A 26,327-nucleotide genomic window follows, 5' to 3' on the forward strand; every position below is an offset into this window, starting at 1 on the left:
CTAAAAAAAAGCTTTCACTCTCACAGAGTAGGCTGTACATCCTGGTAAGTAAAATATTAGAGTGAGGGTCTAAGTGTGCATGTTACTGTTAGTCCTTAATGCCAACTTTCTATGTGGCCTCAATTTAATCACCAAGGCCGCCAATATTTTACTTATGTTAACTTGTTTACTGTACTGTACAGGCAGCATAAAGAAGAGGGATACCTCACGCCTGGACAAACTGGTGAGGAAGGCAGGCACTATTGTAGGCACGGAGCTGGACAGTTTGACATCTGTGGCGGAGCAACGGGCACTGAGCAGGCTCCTGTCAATCATGGAGAATCCACTGCATCCACTGAACAGTATCATCTCCAGACAGAGGAGCAGCTTCAGCAACAGACTGCTGTCACTGTCCTGCTCCACTGACAGACTGAGGAGATCGTTCCTCCCCTACACTATGTGACTCTTCAGTTCCACCCGGTGGAGTAAATGTTAACATTATACAATGTTATTGACTGTTATACCCGCCTCACACTCTCTCCTTGCATTGTTTAAGTTGCACTGCATTTTTATTTAATTAATATTGTTTTTATCAGTATGCTGCTGCTGGAGTATGTGAATTTCCCCTCTGGGATTAATAAAGTATCTATCTATCTATCTATCTATTAGAATCTTCAAGTCTACTTTTGGACTCTGCACTGAAATTAAAGAGCTGACAATGCAACTCTCCTCTTCTGTTTTGAATTTAAAAAACAGTATCCTTCAGTGAAGTGACAACCCATCCAGGTGGCTTACATATTATGATTGTGCAAATGCTTTAGCTCCCCATGACATGGAGTTTAAATGGATGCTGTTAATTTTTTTTGTATTATCATACTATTGTAATACCCTCATTAATATTCTTGTTTGTATCACCTTTCATTGTATCTACACCTAATACAGTATGTTTTTCATAGTGCTTTTAGTGGTGCAAATAATGAAAGGTACTGTATAAAGGAAAAGTGCTTTGAGACTGAATTGATCTAACTGAATGTGTGATGAGGTAGCTTGTCCAAGTGGAAACAATCTTCTGTTCAGGTGAATAACGGAGTTTTCACAGAAGTAAAGTCATTATGTACATTACTCCCTTTTTCTAGGAACTGTAATTTCATTGTGTAACTAAAGCTTACAGTAATGCAAAACTAATTACTAAAGAAGGAAATTAATTAGTATTATGCATCTGGAACACATTATTTACTTCTTCATCAAGCATAAAAGGAAAATAATCTAATGTACCATCTAAAGTGCTTCACTAAGCAAAGTAATTATAAAATCAGATTCAAAGTACAGTATGTTGTGGACAGCAGAGTGTTAATATTAAAGCTTGGCATCATACTGAGCAGGGTGTTTGAATAATGCCCTACTAAAATTCCAGTGATGTGGCAGTAATCAGATTTATAATAAGCCTTCTGTGTTATTTCCTTATTAGTTAAAATAGATAATCAAATGCAAGTTTAAATATTTTGTTTTTATAGCATAAATTTGCATTTCTTAAATAATACATGGAGTTGACTTGGTGTGAAGTTGATGGATGACTCAGAATTGTGCTGATGTGAATGAATGTGAATGTGGTCTGCAATGGAGTGACAACATGCTTACAGTTTGTTTACTGACTTGTACTTATCTCTGCTGTCCAGTGCACTCATGAAGAATGCAAACTAATCTTAACACCAGTGAAAGTTTAGATTTATTTCCCTAAACTATTCATATATTGAAGGAAGGGATTAAAAAGTCTTTGCTAGCTAGTGCTGAAATAGGTCAGAACTTGAGTAAAGAAAATGTGACTGACTGTAGAGCCAGTAGTATGAGAGGTAACTTTTGGGAAATTGGCCAAAGGTTTGATCAGAATTGATGCTTTACTAAAGAGGTTGTGCTGCATGAGTGCTAGGATTCAGGCTAAGGTTTTCTTGTAAATTATTTAATGTGAGATGACTCAGAACTTCAATATTGTGTGAGGTGGAATTTTATGTAGAAATGTTTCTTTGCCAACAGTGAGAGTTTACTTCATTGTTTAGAGTGTAAAAATATATATAGTAGCAACAAAACAATTTTTTTATCTAAAAAATTTATTTTCTTCCTTTCTTAGAACTCTTAAGATCATCTGACACAATTAGGTATTGGGAGCCTTTTTATATTATTTAAATGTGGATACTTGTCAAATTAAAAGGATTCATATTTCAAATGATATCCTTTATTTTAAAACATGGATCCAGAGTTCAAAGCATTTAATGTTCTGACATAGTTTGAGGTTACAAAATATTGTTATATTGATCCAGTTGTCAAACTTCAGCCATAAAATGCAGCTGGAAGATAAGATCCTGAAACTTTATATTCAATTAATGTGAATACAATACAGATGATATATTTAGCAAGTAAATGTTTTTCAAGAAATTAACTAAATTTGACAAATAATATTCCATCCTATTACGACACATTAATAATAAACATAACATAAACATAACATGTGGCAAACCTTCTTAAACTTGCTTAAATACAGGGTCGTATTAGGGCTGTAGGGAGCTTCAGCCTATTTTGGAAGCCACTGAGCACGAAGTAGTAAACAACCCTGGATGGGGCAACAGTCCATTGCAAAGCTCACTTATACACACACACACACACCCTTACTCAAACAGGGTCAGTCTAGAATTGCCAATTAACAACCTGCACATCTTTGGGATGTGGGAGGACGCCAAAGAACACAAAGGAAAAACATGCAGACGCAGACAAAGTGGGAATATGCAAACTCCAAATGGACAACTATTAATGACACATTTTTGAAAACTATCTCCTTTCTAACTGATGTTAGTGATAGTTTGATATCATTAGTGCACATTTTGGCATAGACAGTTAATGTACCTGACACTTATAGGAGCCATCTAGATATATGTATTAGTTACTACTAGCAAAAGCTTAACAGTTTGTTGTTTCTTAGTTAGATTTACAAATCTTCTATTAGTCATGTAATACTGCGTAATAAGAGATTAACAAATGGATTGCTTGTGTCACATAGTAATACGTTTTTAATGGATGCACAATATTAAGCTCTTAAAGCAATAGTTTTAAAGTATTACCATTAACAGATTATGGTAGTCTTTCCACGCTAACGTTAGGTACAAAATCACTACATTATAAATACTTATAAAATTCAGGGTACACATCTTGCTGATGCAATATAAACAGTGAAAGCCATACACTCTAAAAACATGCATAAGTTCAACCGCAGTAAACGAACAACGTTTCCTTTTCTACTATCACTGCTCTACAGCGACTTCTACTGAAAAGTTTTAGATATCACTGAAATATTTCAAATGCCTTGAGTTCTCCACATCAACCTGTAACTATAAGCAGCAATCTTTTCTTTGTAATTCAAAGCAGGTCTGTCACGTCTCGAATTAGAGGCGTCGCTCAGTAACGAGAAACACGATTTCACATGAAAAGGAATGACATTGAAAAAACATTAAATACCTTTCTAAACGTCTTCCAGAACCACTAAACTGTTCATTGTGAAGCTGTGGCGTTTCTTATAACACACATATTACAAGAAATTCGATTATTTTAACAAGTATGATCAAAGCAAGCCACAGAACACCGGCTGCCCTGGCCATGGAGAAAAGGACTTCGCCCGAGTTACCAACATACGAGATGATATTTTCTGTGAATTTAAACGAAATGGAATAATACAACGGCGCTGTATTGTAGCACGGACGTATTGTCATTTTGTGAAAGAAATGGAGTGCGTGGTTTTTGCGGAATAATAGAATAATGATACATTTTCACCTTCTCGAAACTCGCAGCATCCAACCACTGCGAATGTTTTAAGAAAGACAGACAGAAATAAAAAAGGTGTCGTTTCAAGGCTCTGTTAATTAAATGAGATAACGGTTCACTTTACTCTTACTTTCTAAAGCAGCGCACATCTGTTTCTAGTGATGCGCGTAATGAAGTCGTGTCTTAGAAGAAAACACGTTTGTAAAGAGAGTTGCAAAGCGTTTTGACCTCCGCATGAAAGGTTTTATATTGAAATAAAAAATCGCAATTTGAACAATAATTGTAAAAGGCTATTATAATACAAATTGCACTTAATCCCGTTTTGTTATCGTGTTATTGTGTTGCAAGTTCACAAAGCCGTTTTCAAAACAGTAATACTGACTCGATCATATCTATGGACGTTTACCCGGTAAATGAGTGAATGAGCACAAGTCCGTGACCCGCCGAGTACGTGACTTTTAATGGCAGCTGCTGTATTAGGCTCTAGAGGCTAACAAAAAGGCGTCGCAAAAGTGTACATATGGATGCACAAAAGTGTCCAGATAGATGCAAGTACAAAATTCAAAACAGTGCCTGCACTATAGATATTATCTGATATTTTAAATTATTCAAACGATTATCCAGGGCGAAGGACAAAGCAAGCAGGTTTGTAAGAATTGAAATACATGTTTGAGAATTCGATACAAAAGTTTGATGTAAAGATCCTATGAAATGTGCGTAGTAATACAGATACAACTGGACGCACCTGCTTAATCAGCGACTTTAGTTGAGTGTTTTTGTAAAGTGTTAGTCTTTCATTCAGTATAATCATGGCATGTTTTATAGAATATACACGTGCTGCATTCGTGCATTCACACTGTATTTAACAAAAAGGTACCACATGGATCAGAACACAAATAAACAGTGTTTTAACACCAACCTAACACATGCTGTATAATAAATCACGCCTTTAATGATAATCTGAAAAACTGAGTCAGGGGTAAGAGTTAGTTTTACAAACAATTAATTCAAATCTGGATCGCGGGGGACTGAAGCTCATATAGACAGCTCTGCTCAGGAAGTGCCCATCCTTGACATACTGGGCATTCGTGCAGCCCACTAACACCAGTGACTATTCTAGATTAATCAGGCATACTAAATTCCATATCTTTGTGATATGGAAGGAAAAAGAATTGGACAGAAAAGTGTCCCACAGGCCAGGGAGACCCTTTCAGGTAACTTTAAATGCCTCTGCGCTCTCATTTCCATTAAACAATTATTCGGTCTTCATATGCGCGATTGCTAATCAGATGCACGAAAGAATTTCTTACAATGTAAATATGTTACTCATTTTAAATAAATTTAGGGACGATTTTGTACACTGCAGTAATATGTAAAAGCATGTTTAATAATTCCCTCGCACAAGTTTATGTTGTCATTATGCCGATCTTCAACTCGTGTCAGTTGTTTATGTGTAATGTCTTCATCCTCCGGCCAAAAAAGCCTTGAGCGTCGAGTACACTTAACCTCCACGATGTAAACCCATTCACGCATTCATACTATCATGAATGTTTCTTTGGCTAACTGCGATCCTGCTCGGGATACAGCGGGTTAAGACAATGAAAGAATAAATGGATGAACTGTGTTTTCTTTGCTAACTGCTATACTTAATTAGTGCACACTTCATACTAAAGTGTGTACGAGGTTTTAAAAATATAATAGCAGCTTGGCCTAGCTAAGTGATAATGCTTAGAGAGAAATAACAAGCAGTGCTCACTTTTGCAGCGTACATTGCGCAGATTTACACAGGTGTGTTCTATGTCTTTTTATGCTTTGGGAAGATTTTTACGTTCTCGACAGGAAATCATAGGGCGCTAGGACCACGGAGACGACTGGATGTCATGACTACCCCGGAGACTACCTTAACCCAACCCATGGTTGCTTTCCCTGCGCCACTCTGCGTGCTGGATAGGGAGACACGGTGAAGAGCTGCAGATCAGTGCTGGAGTACAACATTTCACAGGGAGCTCTGCAGAAGAAACACCTGTTTCAATCCAGACAGGGAGAAACAATATATATTATATATCTATTTCTTTATCTATAAATTGGCAAGCACTTCTGCGTATTTCCTCCGCTGGTGATCGCTTCACGTTTAAAGCCACTGGACATCACTGCTCATCCCCCCCTAAGCTCGTGGATATTAGCTCTGCTCATCATAGAAGATGAAAGTTTTATTCTGGGATTTTGTGTGAGACAACACCGTGCGATATACATATATGCAAGCTATAGTTTACATATATACATTTATATTTATTCTCATCTGCTTCCAGGATTCATGCTGATGCATGCAGTCTATAATAGAGTAAAAACAGCGCATGCCTTTTTGGAGTCAGAATCCATAATTCTGACGTAGTCTACATCTTAAAAATTCCCATAACGGCGTTTTTAAGTTGACATGGTCATTCTTACCTTAACCCGAATGGAAAAGCTACGGATTTGTGTTTTCTTTGCCGCTGGATGGGTTGAAGAACGTATTACCTGTTAAGACCTGGGGATATTACAGTGCGTTTAGAAATTATGCCAGTGTGTGAGTATGAAGTGCTGGTTTCTTAGACTAACAGTGGTTTGACCTTGAACCTGTGCCACTCGCCGCAAAATAATACTTTATTAATATGTTTAATGGATTAAAGGCTGACCTTCTTCATCAGTAACTGCAACAGGGAGGGAGTGGTACACCTATTATAAGATCTCTTGGGCTGGCACCATCATTGTTGTTTATTCTTGTTCTCTAAAAGCAGAATCTTCTGATGGCTCCTCTAGGTGAAGTTGGGAACTATTTCGGTGTTCAGGATGCTGTTCCTTTCGGGAATGTGCCTGTTTTACCGGCGGATAATCCGGTTTTGTTAAGTGACCACCTGGGGCAGTCTGAAGCTGGGGGTCTTCCCAGAGGTGCCGCAGTCACAGACTTGGATCATTTAAAGGGGATTCTGAGGAGGAGACAGCTGTACTGCAGGACTGGGTTTCACTTAGAGATTTTTCCTAATGGTACCATCCAGGGAACACGGCAAGACCACAGTAGATTTGGTAGGTATATTAACTCCTCACGTACCTCCGTGTGAATGCAGCAGCCATGCGGGTAGGACTGAACCGGTACGTTTTATTCTTTAAGCTGCAGTTTAACTTATGCTTTATATATGCCACATTCTAAATTAAATAAATGCAATGTGTACCTGGGAAAATCACAAATATTGCTTTAGTATTATTTATCTGTCTTGTCTGCCTGTCTGTCTGTCCAGTATTTTATTTTCGTGTTAGTAAAATATACCCGATTTAATGAGGATTACTATAAAACAAGCGTGAGAACACTAAACATATTTAGGTCAGAGGGAGTGGTTACTTCATTACTTTCTGAAGAACATTTATAGGTGCAGTTTTATGTGTTTGGGTGATGTTTACACTCGTCTCACAAATCCATTCCAAGTGTGATCTACTTTTTTTATCATCTTTGCTCTCTCCGCCTCAATTATTATTTCTTATTATTATTACGCGAGGGGTGTGTCACTTGGAAATTAAAACCCGGCGGGAATGTAGTTCTTCAAGTAGGAAGGCGCATCGCCATGCCCGCATACCCGTATCCCCAGCGAATATCAGTGGCTTTCATTTTAGCATCTAACAAGCAGAAAGCACGTTACATAATCCAAAAGGTGGAAGTCATATTTAGATCTTTATAGACACCTTGCATGCAAACAGTACGATAAGTACATTTAGCTATATGTAAAGTAGGAGTCAGGTAGTCGCTTGGAGTAAAACTATAAAAGCTTACTAAATGCGGGGAAAAAAATCGGGTTAAGGTGCAGGAATTCCGGTGGTGCGACACAACACAGGGTTAACTTTTGTTTGCCCCCCACCTGACTAGACTTTAACTAGGTCGTTAAAAACAAGTCCCGCGGCGATCGCAACGGCCCCTTACCCGCCCCCACCACGCACACACACACACACACACCTTCGTGCTGAAAAAGCCAGATGTTGGACCAGAACAGCGAGTTACAAAATATCCACATGGCTTATCATCTCTCCATCACCCATGCCTGCATTATCGTGACGAATGATATTCACTACAAAGCGGCTTTATCAAAATTGAAGTACAAATACGTTTAAGTGAAACAATAAACACACGGGTTCATATGTGCCCTTTGCTCTAAAGCTGCGGTTAACGTCACTGTCAATGCAGATAAATCATATAGATAGGGAATAGATTTTTATTTGAGCAATCAGTGGAGGTATTTCACTTTTTAAAAGCAATGATGAAGAACGAATGAAAATCACGTCCCGCAGAACGATTAAAAAGAAGTCTGAAGTTTTACATAGTGACTACTACGTGCTCAGTATAACTGGCAGTCTCTGTAACAAACGCCTTCACCACGTAGGCTGTGGCGACCCCGACAAGTGACTTCAAGTCGGCTGTATGTTTATACTTGAGGTTATGTACGTGTGATAAGGCAGATCTCTCGTTTGGTTGCTAGCCGGCCAATAGGTTCACACCTCTCCAGCAGGTGCCTTGTTGTATAGCGGCCGCACAGCCTCGCTTTTACCCCGAGTCAGATGGGGGCAGTGTACCGTGCCCCGGGTCCTAACGCTAGCTATATTTAATGACACATTTTCTCAAAAGATGTCAAGCGTTTTCTTGCACAATGCATATACAACTCTTCTACTTCGGGGAAAACGTTCAGAGATACGAACTGTAACAGTAGTTCATGTCTTTTAATTGACTTGCTTTATTGCGAGGAATGTCTATTTTTGAAAGCTAAATTTGTACGAGTTGTTAGTGGACTGGGATGCAAGATTTATTTCTTAATCACTGGAGTAGTTGAGTAATGTCGCATGAAGTCAAAATTAGAAGATCTTTAACCTTGACAGGACACTATGACTGCTCAGATAGTTGTAATATCAAAACCCAGCCAGTAAAATAAGCATATTAATTGGAATGAGCTGTGATAACATATGCTATCATGCTAATACAGCACGTGAACAGTACAAGAGTGTATGAAGTTCTAAATTTGCAACTGCCACTACATTTAATTAGATATGAGAGATCAAAATTATTCACATGCCAGCCTTCACAACACTCATTAAAATAATTCTGACTGAGCGCAACCAAATGCAAGATAACAGCTTTGCATAGCATCTATAAATAATTCTGATCTAAATGCTACATGCTTTCACTAGAAGCTTTCACACCAGCTGATTTATCTGAGTTAGTTCTGTTTGAGATAATCTAAATGAAAATTAACAGTTATGGTTATGTTCTTTTAAATAACAGTGACCAAGGTCCTCCAAGTGTATAGTATTTATTTATAGCATTCTGGTTGGGGTTACCCACATATAAACAACTTAAATATAGCATTCTGACTTCATTCATAATTAAAATTGTAGCTATTATTAGATGAAACTGATATTAAAATAAAACAAAAGTTTTCACTGACATCTTTAAAGTATCATGCTTAAAGATGTATAAACATAAAGTAACACCACAAAGGTCTCTTAAATAAGTGAAATGTTAATTATTGTTACTTGGCAGTTGTGTTTACCCAACATCCCTTACAAAGTCAGAACACATTTATGTTTATTACTATAAGGGTTTTTTTTGAAATTGGAACTTGGAAGGTTGATGGGACAGAGATTTAAATAATAAATTTGAGGTTTTAAAGTCCAACATTTTGGCCACTAGTCCTGACTTAAATATGTGTTATATTTTAGAAAGGTAGCATTTGCATGCAATAAAAATTTTGCTCTCAAAGGCTAAGTGATGTAATTTGTTATCTTCTGTGCAGCGATAGCAATACATTTTCTCCTGATACAGATAACAATAATGCACTTGCTTGTAGGTTCCCATATTTCTGTTTGTTAATCTTGGCATTTACTTTATCCACTTGCTTATACAAAATACTAAAGATATTTGATTTTAAACAAACATTACTTACTGGTTTTCCTCTAATGAGATATTCAGTGGACATCCTGTATAAGTTGATACTGAGACTTTTGGCAGTATACTGCTACATAAATCTTAAAAAATCTTTTAAATAATGTACTGTACGTTGTAAAGTAATAAGTCTACCTTATTGAAACAAAGATCATTTCTGTCTTTGTTTTGAATAATTTGCAATAACTGTGCCCAGAAACTAACCATAGTGTTGCTTACAGTTTGTAATGCAGATGATCATTTTTGACCTTCTATTCTTAGCTTTGGCGGCTAGATGGCAGATGCTGAATTTATGCTGTGTCTCCTTTGACTTTCTAGACAAAAAATCTTTGTAAATTTAGAGGGTAGTGGAGGCTCATCTTTTACATTGGTAAAACCGCTGCATGTGCAGCACTAAAACTACAGCACCAGCAGAAACAGCCACGAAAAGGTGACCCTTGTCATTTAAATATATGCCAAATTTGTTATTTTCCTTTTTTGCTGAAATACTACAAACATTTACCTGAATTTAATAAAAAAATTGAGCTGTTTATTGACTCTATGAAAATCACAGATAATAGATTTTCTTCAAAGGGAAGGAACAAATTGTTTGGTATGTCGCAGTGAAGTCATTGCATCATAAGGATGCACTGGAACTAACCTGGGATTAACCCCTTAGTGCCAGACCCATTCTGTGTAATGAAGCTCATGATATTAATACTGTTTTTCTGGGATTTTGTTTTCCTTCATTAATAATAAATCAGATTACAGAACAATTATTTTTATGTAAAATGAAAATATATTGTTTTAAGTGTATTAGGTGAACCTGAAATTATCTGATTATGAGAACCTGAGAAATTTAATGCATATAAATATGAAGGACATTGTAATGTAAAGTAAAACAACAGGTAGATCTGTTGTAGAATATACTGCATAAGGTTATTAAATGTTTAAGTTTAAAAAGTGAATTTGTGAAAAGTCCTTTTAACAGTTTCAATATAATGATATATGTTACTTTCCTTTTTCTTAGTTTAATTAGTAATATTTGAAAAGAGCATTATGTTGTGTGATAATTAAAATCTTTGATAAATCTTTTTTGATGTTTTAAAGTATAATGCCATTTTTCAACACTTTTAGGGAATTTAATTCAATTAGTGCAATTGTTTCAGTTTACTGTTTATCTATATAACTATTTCATATACTGGATGCATGGTTTTTGTTTTGCATTTGGTGTTTGCCACTGCGAAGAATGCTGTTTATTATTCATTAACTTTATAAGTTTCTTACTGATAATTTAAACTATAAATAACATACTTTCTTTAATAGAGTACTGTTTCATTCAGATTTTCTACCCACTTGTGACCATCAGAAACAATTTTCTTGGGCTTTAGTTCCAACCTTGTTCAAGGCGTGTAAAAAGGTTAATGCATGTGTTCAGCACTGGTTAATAGATGAAACCGCTGAACTTTCTTTAGGTATGAGCCGGTCTGTCATATAGTGCCATTCCTATTTATCTATCTGTTTAACAATCTTGAAAAATCCATAAATGCAGTGGGTAAAACTGACACTTCATTATGATGCAGCTATTGTTCAAGGACTGGATGAAATTGTCTAGTAAAAGTCTGTTGCCTGCAATGCATCATTTCAGCCTAATTTACATTTATTGGCCCAGGAATCTGCAGTTACCTCAAGCTAACATCAGCAGACTTGTATTCAGGGTGTTCTTCTTTCAGTCATACCTCCTTCTCTGTAGGTATGCTTTGTCTTGTCTTTAATTCTAATTTATTTTTTGTCTCTTTAAAGTACTAAGAAATGTGGACTTCCCATGTTTTTTATACAAAAGGAGTATATAGATTACAATATTTTTGCATTTATGCATTCCCTGACTGCTTTATTTAAGTGATTCTGAATGTAAATATTCTCTAACTGCTTTATTTGTCTTTAAAAATGTCCATCAAGAAGTAAACTGCTCAGTTGTACAGGAAATGTTTTATTTATCATCAGGTTTTCATTTTTTCTGTGTGTCTGGCTGTGAATACATTTTTTTCATATTGTATATCACTTTGTCACAAAACATTTCTTGGAGACACTAGGCTATTGTACTTAACAAGTTTGTCTTATCTTTCTTCCATAAGGTATTTTGGAGTTTATAAGTATAGCAGTGGGTCTTGTCAGCATTCGTGGTGTAGACAGTGGACTCTACCTCGGAATGAATGAAAAGGGAGAGCTGTATGGGTCGGTAAGTTCCTAAAGATATACTGTAGCAACATTCCACTACCATAGGATATTTGACATAAGTATTACTAGAAACTCAAGGGACTGTTTATGATAAAGAATAATATAATGGACAATATTTATTTTAATAGATATCACACTTTATAGGAACATCTTTGGTAAACCATTCCTAATAATGAAGCATGTACTGATTGAAAAGACTGATGTCAGGCAGGGATATATTTTGTAGGTCTTAAAGTACTCGACTGAAGTCAGTTGATTAAGGAGCAATGTCACCAGTGATGACTACCTATTCATGCTCCACATATTCAGAATAAATAATCCTTGTCCAGCTGTTGTTCATTCATTCCCATTCAGGATTTCAGATACATGGAGAATGTGCATACTCCACACAGAGAATATATAGGACTGAAGACAACTACACTATCGTGTTTGCCTATAGCTGTTCGGTGAAATATTCATTACAATCTCATGTTAAAAAATAGGAATGAGACTGGTTCTGGAGAGACTTTGTTGGATGATTCAACTTTTTCTACCTAGACTTTCACATTAAAACTTCTGACATAGATTTTGTTAGACGTTTTTATGTCAAGTTAGCATCTTAAACAAATGCTGAGATCATTAATTTATTATGATCTTTTGGCTGAAGCAACTATAGAAATAAATTGCTGTAAAGTGAGCAGCATGAATTATAATCTAATACTCATCCATACTTAGACCATTTTTACATATTCTGCATGTAACTGTTGGAAGGTGTTTCCTGTCTCAACTTCAGTAGGCACAAAGCTGTAGGGAATGCTTTGTGTTGCAGCTTACTCACCAACATAACCAAAAATACAATCACACAATGTCCAGTTAAAAATGGTGATAGAAAAAAATCATGCCTTTGTATTTTGAGAGGAACTAAGTTATTTTCTTGTTCAATTACTGGATGACGAATGTCAGTGTTCATTGTAACACATGATTTGTTCTAATAGTCTACTAGTTACCCTCTACATCATGACACTGGTATTCCCCAAACATTTGTGTACTTTGACTTCAAGCTAAAAGTAGGTCTGGCTTGCTTCTGTATTATATGCCTTTTAGTATACCAACTCAGAAGAATGCAGTCGGTGTGAAATTTTGAAACAAGTGCATGTATTATAAAAATAATTGGTATACTGTACTAAAAACAAACACACACTTGATATTCATCAAGCACGACATATCCTCAATGACTACAGCTCGGTGATTGTTTAGTTTTTTTAAGACGTGGTGGCAATGGCAAGGAGGTAAATAAAAACTCCAGTTAGTGTATATTTTGTTGATCATAAGCCCTTTAAAACTGTTTGTCCTTAGGAAGAGTTATATTCTGGTAGTTCTAATCATTCCTAAACAGCTTGTCCCTAGGCTACTCACAGTAAACTTACACAATGTGATGAATCTGTGTTGGACTTCCCTGGAGTCTTTTTGTTGTATTTTTGGTATCTATTTATATGCATTTCTTCCTGTTTATTTACATTTATATTTATTTTGACATGTTTGTGGTCCCTGTGTACTTAGATGGGTTTGTTAATTGTGTAAATAACCTTTTCTTGCCTATAAAAGATGGCAGTGTAAAGCTTTTGATACTGTAATGTTGAATCTTTATCAGGAACAACCCATAATTCACAATGCCAATAATCTAGTTAGTGTAAGGATTTTTGAAATGTTTATTTACTTTGCCTTTATTTTAAAACAACTTCATCATCTTATTCTGGTTATTCAATTTATAATTCTCACTTGTCTGCTTATTTTTCTTTTGTCCATTTTCTTGTTATTTTCTTGGACTCCTAAAACAACACAAAACACCTTCTTACTCCAAAGTTGTCTTTGCGAAAACGTTGTCCTAGCCAATGACATAGAGTGTTGCCACAAAATTCAGAGAATGTATAGCTGTTCTCGCTAACAGTATAGATTTAATTTTTTATATTTATTGTAATGTCAAATTTCTAACCATGGCCTTATCATATCCCACTCTGGCTTGCCACCTGATTCTTTTGTCACTATAGGCTCTTTGCAGCCCAAATGTCCATTATTTTCATACCCAATTGTGAGTCACGTTTGCACAGTTTTAAATCATTTTAATGTTCTCCAGCCCCCTGTCTCATTATATAGAGTTTGCATTTAAAAGGAGTATCTTGTGACTAAAATCCTCCGGAGTTGGTAACAATCTTCCATTGCCTAACTCTAAATTACATAATGAACAGAACTGAAAGAACTGAGAACAGCACCTGCATAAGGAAAGGTATTGCAAAAGTTTTGACAGTGGATTTGACTGTTCCAGTTCTAATCTATACTTTTACATTCGGGGTTGTTGGAAGGTAAAGCTAAATCCTAAAGCAGCTGCTTCTGTGTGGTTGTCCACCCTGGCTGGATACCTATCCATTACAGGACACATTCATTCCGCTTTGCACATACTCTGTTTACAGTGACTAATCAACCTGTGTGCATATTTTTGCTAAGGCTGTATATTACACATTTCTATTAGAACTGGGGTTGAATAAAATTTGATAAGTAAACCCACATAAATTCAATGAAAAACATGAAGTACCTCATAGAAATCACTTCAGTCCACAGCTAGGCCTCAAGCTATACAATGGTGCAGACATGAAATGAGTGTTAAGGGATTTTGGAGACTTCTGTGATGGTAGTATACTAAAAAAAAGTTTTAGTCTGAAACAGCTTATTTTCACCGGAAATCAAATAACCATAGTGAATGTTACAAAAGTGAGATAGGCATCATTAATGATGGAAGGCATTAAGGCAGTGCTTAAAAATAGAAAGACAAATTAGTAATTCATTGTGTGGAGACAGAGGACTCTGCATAGAATAAACAGGAACTGCACACCCATATGCTAAAAGTTATCGGAAACTGAATCTTTTAAGTACGGCTGGTGGTGGTACCTCTCCCTATTGTTAATGAGAAATTAGAATGCTTTGAGTATTACATGATTATAAATATAAGAAAGGTGGCACACTGCAAATATCCTGGCAATATGAACTGATTGAAAATGAGTGGATGTGGAAATCAGGAAGTTTTAACAATGTTTTCTTGATCGTGAGCCAGTTCTATCCTCTGTTTATGTCCCAATTGCATTAGCACTTTATAGGTCTATCTAAAATAGTGCAGTACAACAGCAAGTAAACATTGTCAGATTGTATACATCATGAAAGGTGCTTTATAAAGTCAAGTTTGATTGATAAGGCAGTGAGTGAGTAGTCACTTCTCTATGTAGACATCCTGTGACCTTAATATTTAGACTATTTTTTTTCTACAAGTGAGTCATTCTTCCTTTATATTCGTGTTGTGTGCCTGTTGCAGATTAATAGTACATTTTTTCATCCTTCACAAAAAGGTTGCATCCAAACAATTATTAATATCAAGGTCATTGGTACATGTATCTCAGATCAAATTAATGTGGGTGAAGTCAGCATACATACTGTAACTTGTGGAATAGTCAAAAAAACAGAAAGTTCCAAGGGCAAAGACCTAACCTAGTTCAAGTGCTGTTTGCAGAGAGTTGTTTCAAATGGTGCCTGGTGTGATTAACTGTCACCTGCTTCAGGCATCATTTTGATTCCTTAAGGATTCCCTGGAAAGTAATTGGTTTGTGAGTGTAAATAAGCATACTGTACAAGTTGTAATGAAATGTGAGTAATACTTTGATGTTGTGACTGTCAATCCAGTGACACCAGACTGTCCTCTCTGTGCCCAAAGCATGATTTGACCCTCCGTAGCCTTCAGACAGTTTGTAATATTAGGTTGCTCTGTTCTGCTGATGTCAATTTCTAAGAGATGTAAAATGCAAAGTGTCATCAGAATCTTCTTGTTCCACTCTTTTCACTTAAACTGTGATTTTTGAAAAGTTTCTTTCAGCTCTTGTTTGCTGTGCTTTGTTCTTTATAATGCTTTTAAATTCATATTTTATTTAAGATTGTTCAGTTTTGATAGCTGTCTACTTGGTAACTCTGATATTAACCTGACTGTGTCTGTTATAGTATCTAAGTAAGTTAGAAAATGTATGCATGGTGTAACTTTCAAGTGCATTAGGGGCTTTGTTCATTGTTTTGAAAGTTAGATCATTTTACTTCTTGTTTATTTACTTAAAACAATCAGATATCACAATCTTGTTTATTAAATATTTTTGTAACAATGAATTTTATTCAAAAACAACAGTGATAATAGAATGTAATTAGTAGAGTACATTACATGCACATTTTACAATATAATGTAGTTGAAAACTGAGACCAGATAGACTTTTGGTGGTTGTGATAGGTTTCATAAACACTACATTCCAACTTCATATCATGGAAAAATGGCATTTTTGTTAGTTGTGGTCTGTGGGGGGATTTATGTTTAATTATAGTTTGTTTTTTAAACATAACATTTCTAAAAGAATTACCCAGTTGAAAGTTAAAATCGCTGTTGAAGTCTAAAACTAAAGTGATTTGTTTTCAACAATTATATCCCAATAAAAATCTAATTTTCTGACAAATTTCCTTGGTGAATACGTGTACAAAATTTTAATTTAATTCTTTCTACTGGCAGGTGAGTCATGTCATGTGGACAGACAGATGTGACAACAGTAGGTGCTTTTTGCTTTTTATGAAAACGCACTTCAAAACTTCTACATGCCTAAAGTCTAGGGTAAATTGGGCTCAACCCAGTACTTTGAATTCAAAGTAAACATTAAAGATAAAACTTCATTCAAGGTTAAAAATAAATAAAATAATCCCAGAGCTATGACGCCTCATATAATATATACCGTTAAAGGATTCCCTATAGGTGTTCATGTTTCTTTATTCACTCATTCACATATTATCCACTCATTCATTTTTATATAGAGTTAAAGGATTCCATATCGTAGGTCTTTGGTTTACTGAATCACTCATTCCTTTTCTGAATCCTGCATATGTTAGTTGGAGTTGCAGAGTTTGAAAGGCAACTGTAAGCTTTTTCAGTGTAAGTGTGAGGATTTGTATGTTTGTACCTTGTTGTGAGCAGGTGTCTCATATGCAGCTGGTTCTGTTTTTGCACATGATAATGCTGGGATTGGCTCAGGTTCCTGTGGTTTTATTTTAGAAAAGTCGAGTTCAATAGATTGAGTATGAGTAATGATGAACAATAGAAAACTTACTAAAGCAGTGCTTTTAATGCCTCTTAATTACTTTTATGTTGTGTAGTCGCTGAGGTTATGTTAGGTTATCCTGGATACTTTTTGCCTTCTACTACCAATGAGTATTAGACAGAGATTTGCTAATTTGATTTTTGTACAATTTTAAACTGCAACACTATTGCTGATGTCCATGCGAAAGCCTGAAAGGATGGACTTTAGCTTTTGTTAATAATAATGCATGGGTAAAGAAAAAACTAAATATTACAGTCCAATGAAACTGTTTTTGTTTCTCTAATTTCATCTGATTTTCATAGTAGTTGTCCCAAGCAGTTTCAAGAATTATCATAATTTCCTATTTATATTACAAAAGCTCAGCATAATGTCTTTTGTGTTGTCTCTGTATTCAGATTCTTCGTAGAAAATGGGCAAGTACCACATACTGTATATGATAAATATGAATTGTATTACATCTGGAGATTTCTAAAAAAAAAACAAACTGTTTTTGTGGTATTGCTTATTGGCTTTGCAACTTTGCAGCAGTGATAATTGTATGGTTTTGTGTGCAAACCACTTTACTTGCCCACTGTTTGCCCAACTTATATATGACTAGCCATGTGCACCCAACTATGTTGCGCATGTTAAAGTTAAAGTCTGTGAAGGGCTCCCTGTTTAAACGCGGCTGCCAGTCGTGAACTGGGCCCTTCGTCGCACAGCATTATGATTTTTTATAAGGGAAACAAAATTACAAAAGAAAACCCTTGGATATTGATTCGATAGGAACGGCCTACTCGGAATCACTGTTCGAATAGTAATTATGTGGTGGTGTAGGAGCATTTCTGCTTCTGTTTGTTCACAGTCCGTCTCGTTTTCACGACGCTGTCGTTTTCTCTCACGATCTCTTCTCAAACTTTCTCCAATCTCGCAGGTTGCTTTGTGGCAATCCAAAGAGTAAGGCAATATACACGGAGCAATGGGGACACATAGGTATCCAGGCTCTTTAAAGCATAAATAGGGATCACTTCACTGACATGTGAGCAAGGCACGGTACAACTGTGAGACGCACAGCACTCACAGGCTACAACGCAACAATAATAATTTCCGGAATGTGCTGTTACGTTGTCATTCATTTTACCCACTGTCTTTCTTTCATTCATATCAATCAATCAATCAACATTTATTTATATAGCACATATTCATACAAAAAAATGTAGCTCAAAGTGCTTTACAAAATGAATAGAAAAATAGAAGACACAATAAAAAATAAACATAAGTCAACATTAATTAACATAGAATAAGTAAGGTCCGATGGCCAGGGTGGACAGAAAAAACAAAAAAAAAACTCCAAAAGCTGGAGAAAAAAAATAAAATCTGTAGGGATTCCAGACCACGAGACCGCCCAGTCAGCTTTGGGCATTCTACCTAACATAAGTCAAACAGTCCTCTTTGTATTTAGGGTTTTCATGGAAGGACCTGATGATGATGGTCACGTAGACTTCTGGCTTTCAGTCCATCAAAGTTGGTGCATCATGATGCTTTGAGTAGGTGGTGGTGGCGCAGGCCGCCACCACAAAGAAACCGGAAAAAGAAACAAAGAGAGAGTAGGGGTCAGTACGGATTTTAGAGCCACTATGAATAGTTATTGTGATGAATTGAACATACAGAGTATCAGGATTAAGTTAAAGTGAAGTTATGAGAAGGCCATGTTAAAGTAATGTGTTTTCAGCAGTGTTTTAAAGTGCTCTACTGTATTTGCCTGGCGAATTCCTATTGGCAGGCTATTCCAGATTTTAGGTGCATAACAGCAGAAGGCCGCCTCACCACTTCTTTTAAGTTTAGCTTTTGGAATTCTAAGGAGACACTCATTTGAAGATCTAAGGTTACGATTTGGAATATAACGCGTCAGGCATTCCGATATATAAGATGGGGAGATTATTTAAGGCTTTATAAACCATAAGCAGTATTTTAAAGTCAATCCTGAATGACACAGGTAACCAGTGTAGTGACATCAAAACTGGAGAAATGTGTTCGGATTTTCTTTTCCTAGTTAGTATTCTAGCAGCTGCATTCTGCACTCGTTGCAAGTGATTTATGTCTTTTTTGGGTAGTCCTGAGAGGAGTGCGTTACAGTAATCTAGTCTACTGAAAACAAAAGCGTGAATTAATTTCTCAGCATCTTTCAATGATATAAGAGGTCTAACTTTTGCTATGTTTCTTAAGTGAAAAAATGCTGTTCTAGTGGTCTGATGAATATGCGATTTAAAATTCAGATTACAGTCAACGGTTACCCCTAAGTTTTTTACTTCCGTTTTAACCTTTAATCCTAGTGCATCAAGTTTATTTCTGATAACCTCATTGAATCCATTATTGCCAATTACTAAGATTTCAGTTTTCTCTTTATTTAGTTTGAGAAAATTACTATTCATCCATTCAGAAATACCAGTAAGACATTGTGTTAGTGTATCGAAAGAGTCAGAGTCATCAGGTGCTATTGATAAGTACAGCTGTGTGTCATCAGCATATCTTCGGCAATCTCATTCTCTAACCAGGCTTCAGGAGCTAACCAGCGTAACACTGTCCACCACCCCTTTCGTTATTTTGGCACATTGTTGACATCTGTGAGTAACAGCAACGTACTAAACTGGTAGGTGGTCTACGCATGCGTGGAATTCGCAGACAAACAAAGATCAAGATCTAAAAGAAGATCTCTTTAGTTAATTTAAAGCACAACAATTTGTTTAGTTTGAATGTCTGTGTTATGAGGTGTGACTGGAGTACTACAGTCTTCAGTGGTATAAGCCTGGAGGAGATTCTTAATGCAATGCCTATGTTTTAGCTGTCTCTCTACTGCCATCTAGTACTTCTTCTAATTCATTCGCGGACAAACAAAGATCAAGATCCAAATGAAGATTATATATAGAGATACGATATATATAAATCAAAGATCTGGTGTTTAATTTGACAAACTCAGTCGATTCTTTTGCATCTGCTTGAAAAGGAATCTTAGGACACAACATCCTTAGAAACAACATTTGTGGAGTTTAAATTTTTTATTTTCAGATGGTTAGTCTTTCAGCAACAACACAAACAAGCATAAGCAATTAATTTTAAAGAAAGACCATACAGTGGTAGATGTATTTCACAGATCTGCATCTACAAAGTATTTACAGTTTTCCTTTTTTATTAACTGAATAATAAATTAAGTCCCCCACACTGTTTATCAGTAACATATGAATGTGAATTCTGTGTAGCTTTTCTCTGTTAAATGTCTACATTCCACTCAATGAGCATCTACAGTACATTGAAAGGATCTTTAGTGCCCATTATTTCGTCTTTGAAAACTCCTTGACATTTAGCTGTATCACTTTTGAGTGAATGCCGCCTTTCAGGGAAATCCCATTCCTAGTCTTCAGTGTTAGAACTTACTTTTAATAAATACAAGATTAGTTTCACATGCTGTATTAGACATGAAAAACTCAGAAGAGCTTTTGGTATCAGCAAGACATATTATTCACAATTTTAACTGCTTGAAGATTCAATTTTAGTTTGAGGAAAACATCAATGGGTTAATGGCATAGGAGTGTGTCATGATTTTTAAAGAACAACTACATACTTGAAGGTGATATTCAGGAAGGGCAGGAAGTTTAAAGATAATAAATTTTAATTAAGCCTATCACTTGAACAGCCTTTCAGCTCAGTGGAAAATGCATAAAGGTTATGACCTTGGCTAGATCCTAGATATTGGACTCATTCAAGCAAACCCTAGTGAATATTAAAACTGCAGAGAAGTAAACATTAAAGGAAAATTAAGGGAAAGGATAAATACTAGTATTGGGCATACTGCTGAGGTTGTGGTTGCAGAGGCTTCTGTCTAAACACTTTTTATATCATTTTTAAAATGCAATCAAGCTTAAATAGTGTCTAGTTACCATATATAATCAGTCAGTCTTTCATACCTACAAACATACTGTATATACTGTATATCCTCAAACCTACTTAAATGATAATTTCAGTATCTCACTCTCATACTTATTTCGATTATGTCACCAAAGCCCATCCATCCATCCATCCATCCTCTTCCGCTTATCCAAGGTCGCGTCGCAGGGGTAGCAGCTTAAGTAGAGAAGCCCAGACTTCCCTCTCCCCGGCCACTTCTTCCAGCTCTTCCGGGAGAATCCCAAGACGTTCCCAGGCCAGCCGGGAGACATAGTCCCTCCAGCGTGTCCTGGGTCTTCCCTGGGGCCTCCTCCAAAGCTATACTGAGCAATCACATTAAAGCCAAAATGACCACTCAGATTGCAATGAGGGAACAGACACACACAGAGCTTAGTGTTTTATTATAAAATAAATTGATAATTGCTTCTGCTTTTCAGCTCTGGGGACTTAGGTTCAATTCTTAGACGTTACAGTAAATGTGGCATTTGCCTGCTCTCTTACTGACCCTGTGGATTCATTCTCTCAATTTCTTTTCAAATCCAGACAGATTAAATTAATTGGCCTGGGATGTATGCATTTGAGCATGGGTATGTGTGTATGTACTTTGGAGTGGACTGGAATACCATTCAGACTGGGCTCCCCTTGCATGCTTCCAGGATATATCTGTAAAAACAGGTTCAGGAAAATGGTTGTACTTTTCTAGATGGGTCTCATGTAGACATTCTTATTCATTCATTCAGCTGATAAAATCGGAATTTTAATGAAGCAAAATTAATTTCTTACCTCATCTAATCCATTTTTGTTGTAGCAGTATTTACCTAAAAATAGCCAAGTTTGTCCTAGCCATTATGATGAACTGCTAAGGTCTGCTGCTTTCATTGCTGGCTTCAGTGGCAAAATTACAGCTACTAATAAACATAGATTTCTAACATTTAAGTTTGTGCCCTGCAAATAATAATCACAAGAATTATACTGACCCCAGGAACAATGATAAAAATACAGTGTCAAACTTACGTAATCCATTTCAGGATCACAGTAAGCGGAAGCCTATCCCGGCAGCACTGGAGACAAGGACAGGGTACGATTCCATCCCAGTTTCCAGTTATAGATTTATACAAACATGCATACACTCACATTCAAACAGGGCCAGATTGTAATCTAAATCAACCTAATAAGTGCACCTTTGGGAACATGGTAAAAAACCTGAGTACTCAGAGGAAAAGACATACAGATAAAGGTAAAGTGTATATAAACTGCACCAAGCATGGAATTTGAACCTAACATACTAAACCTGTGAGGCAGTAGTGCTGCTAACTGCACTGTTGTGCTATTCACAAAAAAAAAAAATAATACTTGCTATTTATTATTATACAGTATGTTCAACATCACATCTGCCCACATTGTTTCTGCTGATTAGTATTATTATTATTGTTGTTAGTATTTAGTCACAATCAGTATTGTAGTAATAAATGAAGAGTGGAAAATCACTGAATGGATAAAGTCCTAACTAAAATGTGTACCATTTAAATTAACATTTAGGCTTCCTTAACACACATGCTTATTGATTCTGCAGTTGATTTAATTTATTTTTCACCACTTTCTTTATTTAGATTTAGTAATTGAATCCTCAAAGTGAGTAGCGCTGCTGCCTCACAGTTAGGAGACCCGGGTTTGCTTCCCGGGTCCTTCTTGCGTGGAGTTAGCATGTTCTCCCAGTGTTTGCGTGGGTTTCCTCTGGGTGCTCTGGTTTCCTCCCACAGTCCAAAGACATGCAGGTTAGGTGCATTGGCGATTCTAAATTGTCCCTAGTGTGTGTTTGTGTGTGTCCTGCGGTGGGTTGGCATCCTGCCCAGGATTGGTTCCTGCTTTGTGCCCTGTGTTTTTTGCGATTGGCTCCAGCAGACCCCCGTGACCCTGTGTTCGGATTCAGCGGGTTGGAAAATGGATGCATGTTCTCTCCGTGTCTGCGTGGGTTTCCTCCGGGTGCTTTAGTTTCCTCCCACTGTCCAAAGACATGCAGGTTAGGTGCATTGGCGATTCTAAATTGTCCCTAGTGTGTGCTTGGTGTGTGTGTGTGTGTGTGCGCTCTGCGGTGGGCTGGCGCCCTGCCCGGGGCTTGTTTCCTGCCTTGTGCCCTGTGTTGGCTGGGATTGGCTCCAGCAGACCCCGTGACCCTGTAGTTAGGATATAGCGAGTTGGATAATGGATGGATGGATGTTGTATAGTTATTACTTTGCTTCTATTACTGGGCAAACTTGCCATGTTAACAAAATAAGTGAAACTCTAGTGCACCTTTTTAGGCCTTTAAAAAACCTTAGCATTTCTTTTATGATCCATTCCGTTGTGATCTATTTTATTAGAACACAAGCTGTATTAGAGGGGACTGGGCGGTCTCTTCGTCTGGAATCCCTACAGATTTTATTTTTTTTCTCCAGCCTCTGGAGTTTTTTTTTTGTTTTGTTTTTTCTGTCCACCCTGGCCATCGGACCTTACTTATTCTATGTTAATTAATGTTGACTTATTTTTATTTTTTATTGTGTCTTCTATTTTTCTATTCTTCATTTTGTAAAGCACTTTGAGCTACATTTTTTTGTATGAAAATGTGCTATATAAATAAATGTTGTTGTTGTTGTTATTATTAAGCAGGTAAGCCCCAAGAAGGGACATAGCTTATTAATACAGCATCTAATAGGTCAACCTCATTGTGTTAATGATCTGAAATCGTGATGTGTTTTTCAGTTTGTCTGAGAGTAGCTTTAATAGAGCAACCTGTAGATATGCTCTTCTCTGCTGAAAGGGACCACTGCCATCAAGGAATACAGTTACCATGAAAGGGTGTATGTGATCTGCAACAATCTTTCTATAGGTGGTACATGTGAAAGCAATATCCACATGAATACTACAACCCAACATTTTCCAGTAGAACATTGTCCCAAGGTTTCCCAGCAGAACATTGCCCAGACCATAGGTCAGCCTCCACCAGCTTGCCTATATTCTTCCTATAGTGCATCCTGCTGTCATCTCTTCCCCAGTTTAACAGTTCACACACATCCAATGCACTCCTGGCGTCACGTTTCCCCCTCCCCCCGCAGCCTCTGTCTCAGAGTAGCACAAATATATCGCTCCTACAAGCAAACTATGATACTTGGCGCGATGACAGAAGTCGCAAAATCAACCGGAATGTTCAAGCAAATAATAGAATAAAACAGATATAAATCCTTCTCGTGAAAAGCAGATACAGACAGGCAGAGGTTGAATTTTATATATATACTAGCAGGAGTACCTGGTGTTTCCCGGGAATCTATAACCAGTGAATTTCCCAAATGAAAGAAACAAAACATAGAAATAGAACAAACAGTTTTCTGACTCACATTTTATTGTAAGTTCCTCCACTCTGGATTCTGTCTGCTGTGGTGTTTCAGACGCCCTTGAAATAGACTTTCTTGTGGGATCTAAAGTGGACCTTCCAATTGTATGTCTTTTTTTCGGTGGTATGGGTATATTAGCGAAAAGTAGGACAATTATAATGTGTCACATGGTATTACGTACGGAATAAGCACCACAGTGAGATGAATTTACGTTATTTACAATACCGCGGAAAGCGAACAAATAGCACCAGTCAGTCAGAAAGAGCAACACTCAAATCGTACTGTGAGTCGGAAAGTGTGCAAATAGTACCACAAATACGGAAAGCCAATGAGAAAGAGTAGCACTGAAACTGTAGTGGGAAAAATGGCGGGGAGGGGTGCTCTGTTTCTAAGGAGCGTCTGTGTTGAACCGTGCTGCCATGTAACGGACGTTGGTGATGGTAACAACAGAGAGAAGTGACATACAACCGCTGGTGAGTGTGGGGAAAATGGCGGGGGAAGGATGCTGTCTTTTTAAGGCGAGTCTCTGTCCAAACATGCTGCCATATAATGGACGTTGGCGAATGAAATACAGCACTATCAGTGCGTGTGGGAGTGTGACGTGCGGAACCGCAGGTGTGTCAGCTTACTGGGTCGTTCATGTTTTACATCCATACGGCAGTTTGTCTTCACCAGATCAAAGCAGTCAGCCTTCTCATATTTCCGCCATCTCTTGGCAATGTAAAGAAACATGGGTAAAGAGTGACGCATAGAGACCAAAGCCGCCGCGGTGACCGTCTATTGCAACGAGCGCCCATCTTAAGTACGGCGAAAAGGTTCCTTGCGCTTTACCACAAACATTGTTTCCAACCAAACATACCCCATGACCTCCTCCTGGTCACAAAGGAGCCCCATCCCCAGTTTGGTGGCGATCAGACGCCCGGTGCAGATTTGTATGGCGGACAAACAAACATACATACACACATACACACATACATTGACTCTGCTTTATATATTAGATAGAGAGAGATATGTATTTATATATATATGTGTATGTATGTATGTGTATATTTATATGTGTGTATATATATATATATATATATATATATATATATATATACACACACATAGTCGTGCACCAACTAACGGATCCATTAGGGACTGGCTATGTGACCATATGTTGATTACAAATATGAATAAAATATTATTTTAAAGTGTACAGGTCATTGCAATTGAGCCTGTCTGGGTTTGGTGTAGAGAACTGGTAACGCATACTTTAACTGCTGGTATGGAGTAACACAAACAGTTCTTTGAGTTTCAAAGGCCACATTCTGGGTCTGAGTAAGGGAAGGTAGTGCGAGCTTAATATGAATTACCCATGTGGAGTAACACTGATCAAAGGCCTATCCAAGAGTCACAAACTACATTAGACCCTGTGAAATAATAACAGAAGATTTATTACTGTTTACAAGGCATTTCTGTCTTCTTCATTGAAAAAGTGTAAACCACCCACATAGATCGAAAACAAATAAGATTCCAGCTGTGTGACTTCAAAAAATGCCACATGGTATGGCCAATTAGTGCACTGAAGATTGGAACCCTATTTTGTATTGCTAGTTTGAGGCCATTTGTTGATTGCAGCATCAGTACAGGAAGGAAGACATCTGAGAGACAATGAACCTCTGCAGCTCCACCAGCACTTCTCACTGTTTCTGTGCATGCATTCTATGGCTGGCAGTGCTGCCACAAGTGTGTGAGAAACAAAAGGTGTACAGTCTTTGTGGCCTGTAGCGGCTGGTTTTGGCATTTTCTAAAACATTATTACCTATTGTTTAAGCACAGTCTGCTCTGTCTGCAGTAAATCGTTGCATGACTGTATATGGTATAAATGGCATAAGTTAACAAAGAATATGCTGTGTGTGTGATGGATACTTTATTAATCAAAAGTAT

The 26,327-nt window shown here is 37.0% G+C and overlaps 1 protein-coding gene across 1 annotated transcript in view; it reads left to right on the forward strand.

Moving 5' to 3' along the window:
* The first annotated feature begins 5,732 nt into the window (after positions 1-5,732).
* The window catches only part of LOC120523816 (fibroblast growth factor 9), a 57,117-nt gene continuing 36,522 nt past the window's right edge, over positions 5,733-26,327 (forward strand). The window contains exons 1-2 of the mRNA XM_039745444.1: positions 5,733-6,849; positions 11,860-11,963. Coding sequence (XP_039601378.1) covers positions 6,573-6,849; positions 11,860-11,963 — 381 coding nt within the window. The 5' untranslated portion in view covers positions 5,733-6,572. The remainder of the gene's footprint in view (positions 6,850-11,859; positions 11,964-26,327) is intronic.

This window comes from Polypterus senegalus, chromosome 2 (genome assembly GCF_016835505.1).
Source record: "Polypterus senegalus isolate Bchr_013 chromosome 2, ASM1683550v1, whole genome shotgun sequence".
Classification (NCBI taxonomy): Eukaryota; Metazoa; Chordata; class Cladistia; order Polypteriformes; family Polypteridae; genus Polypterus; species Polypterus senegalus.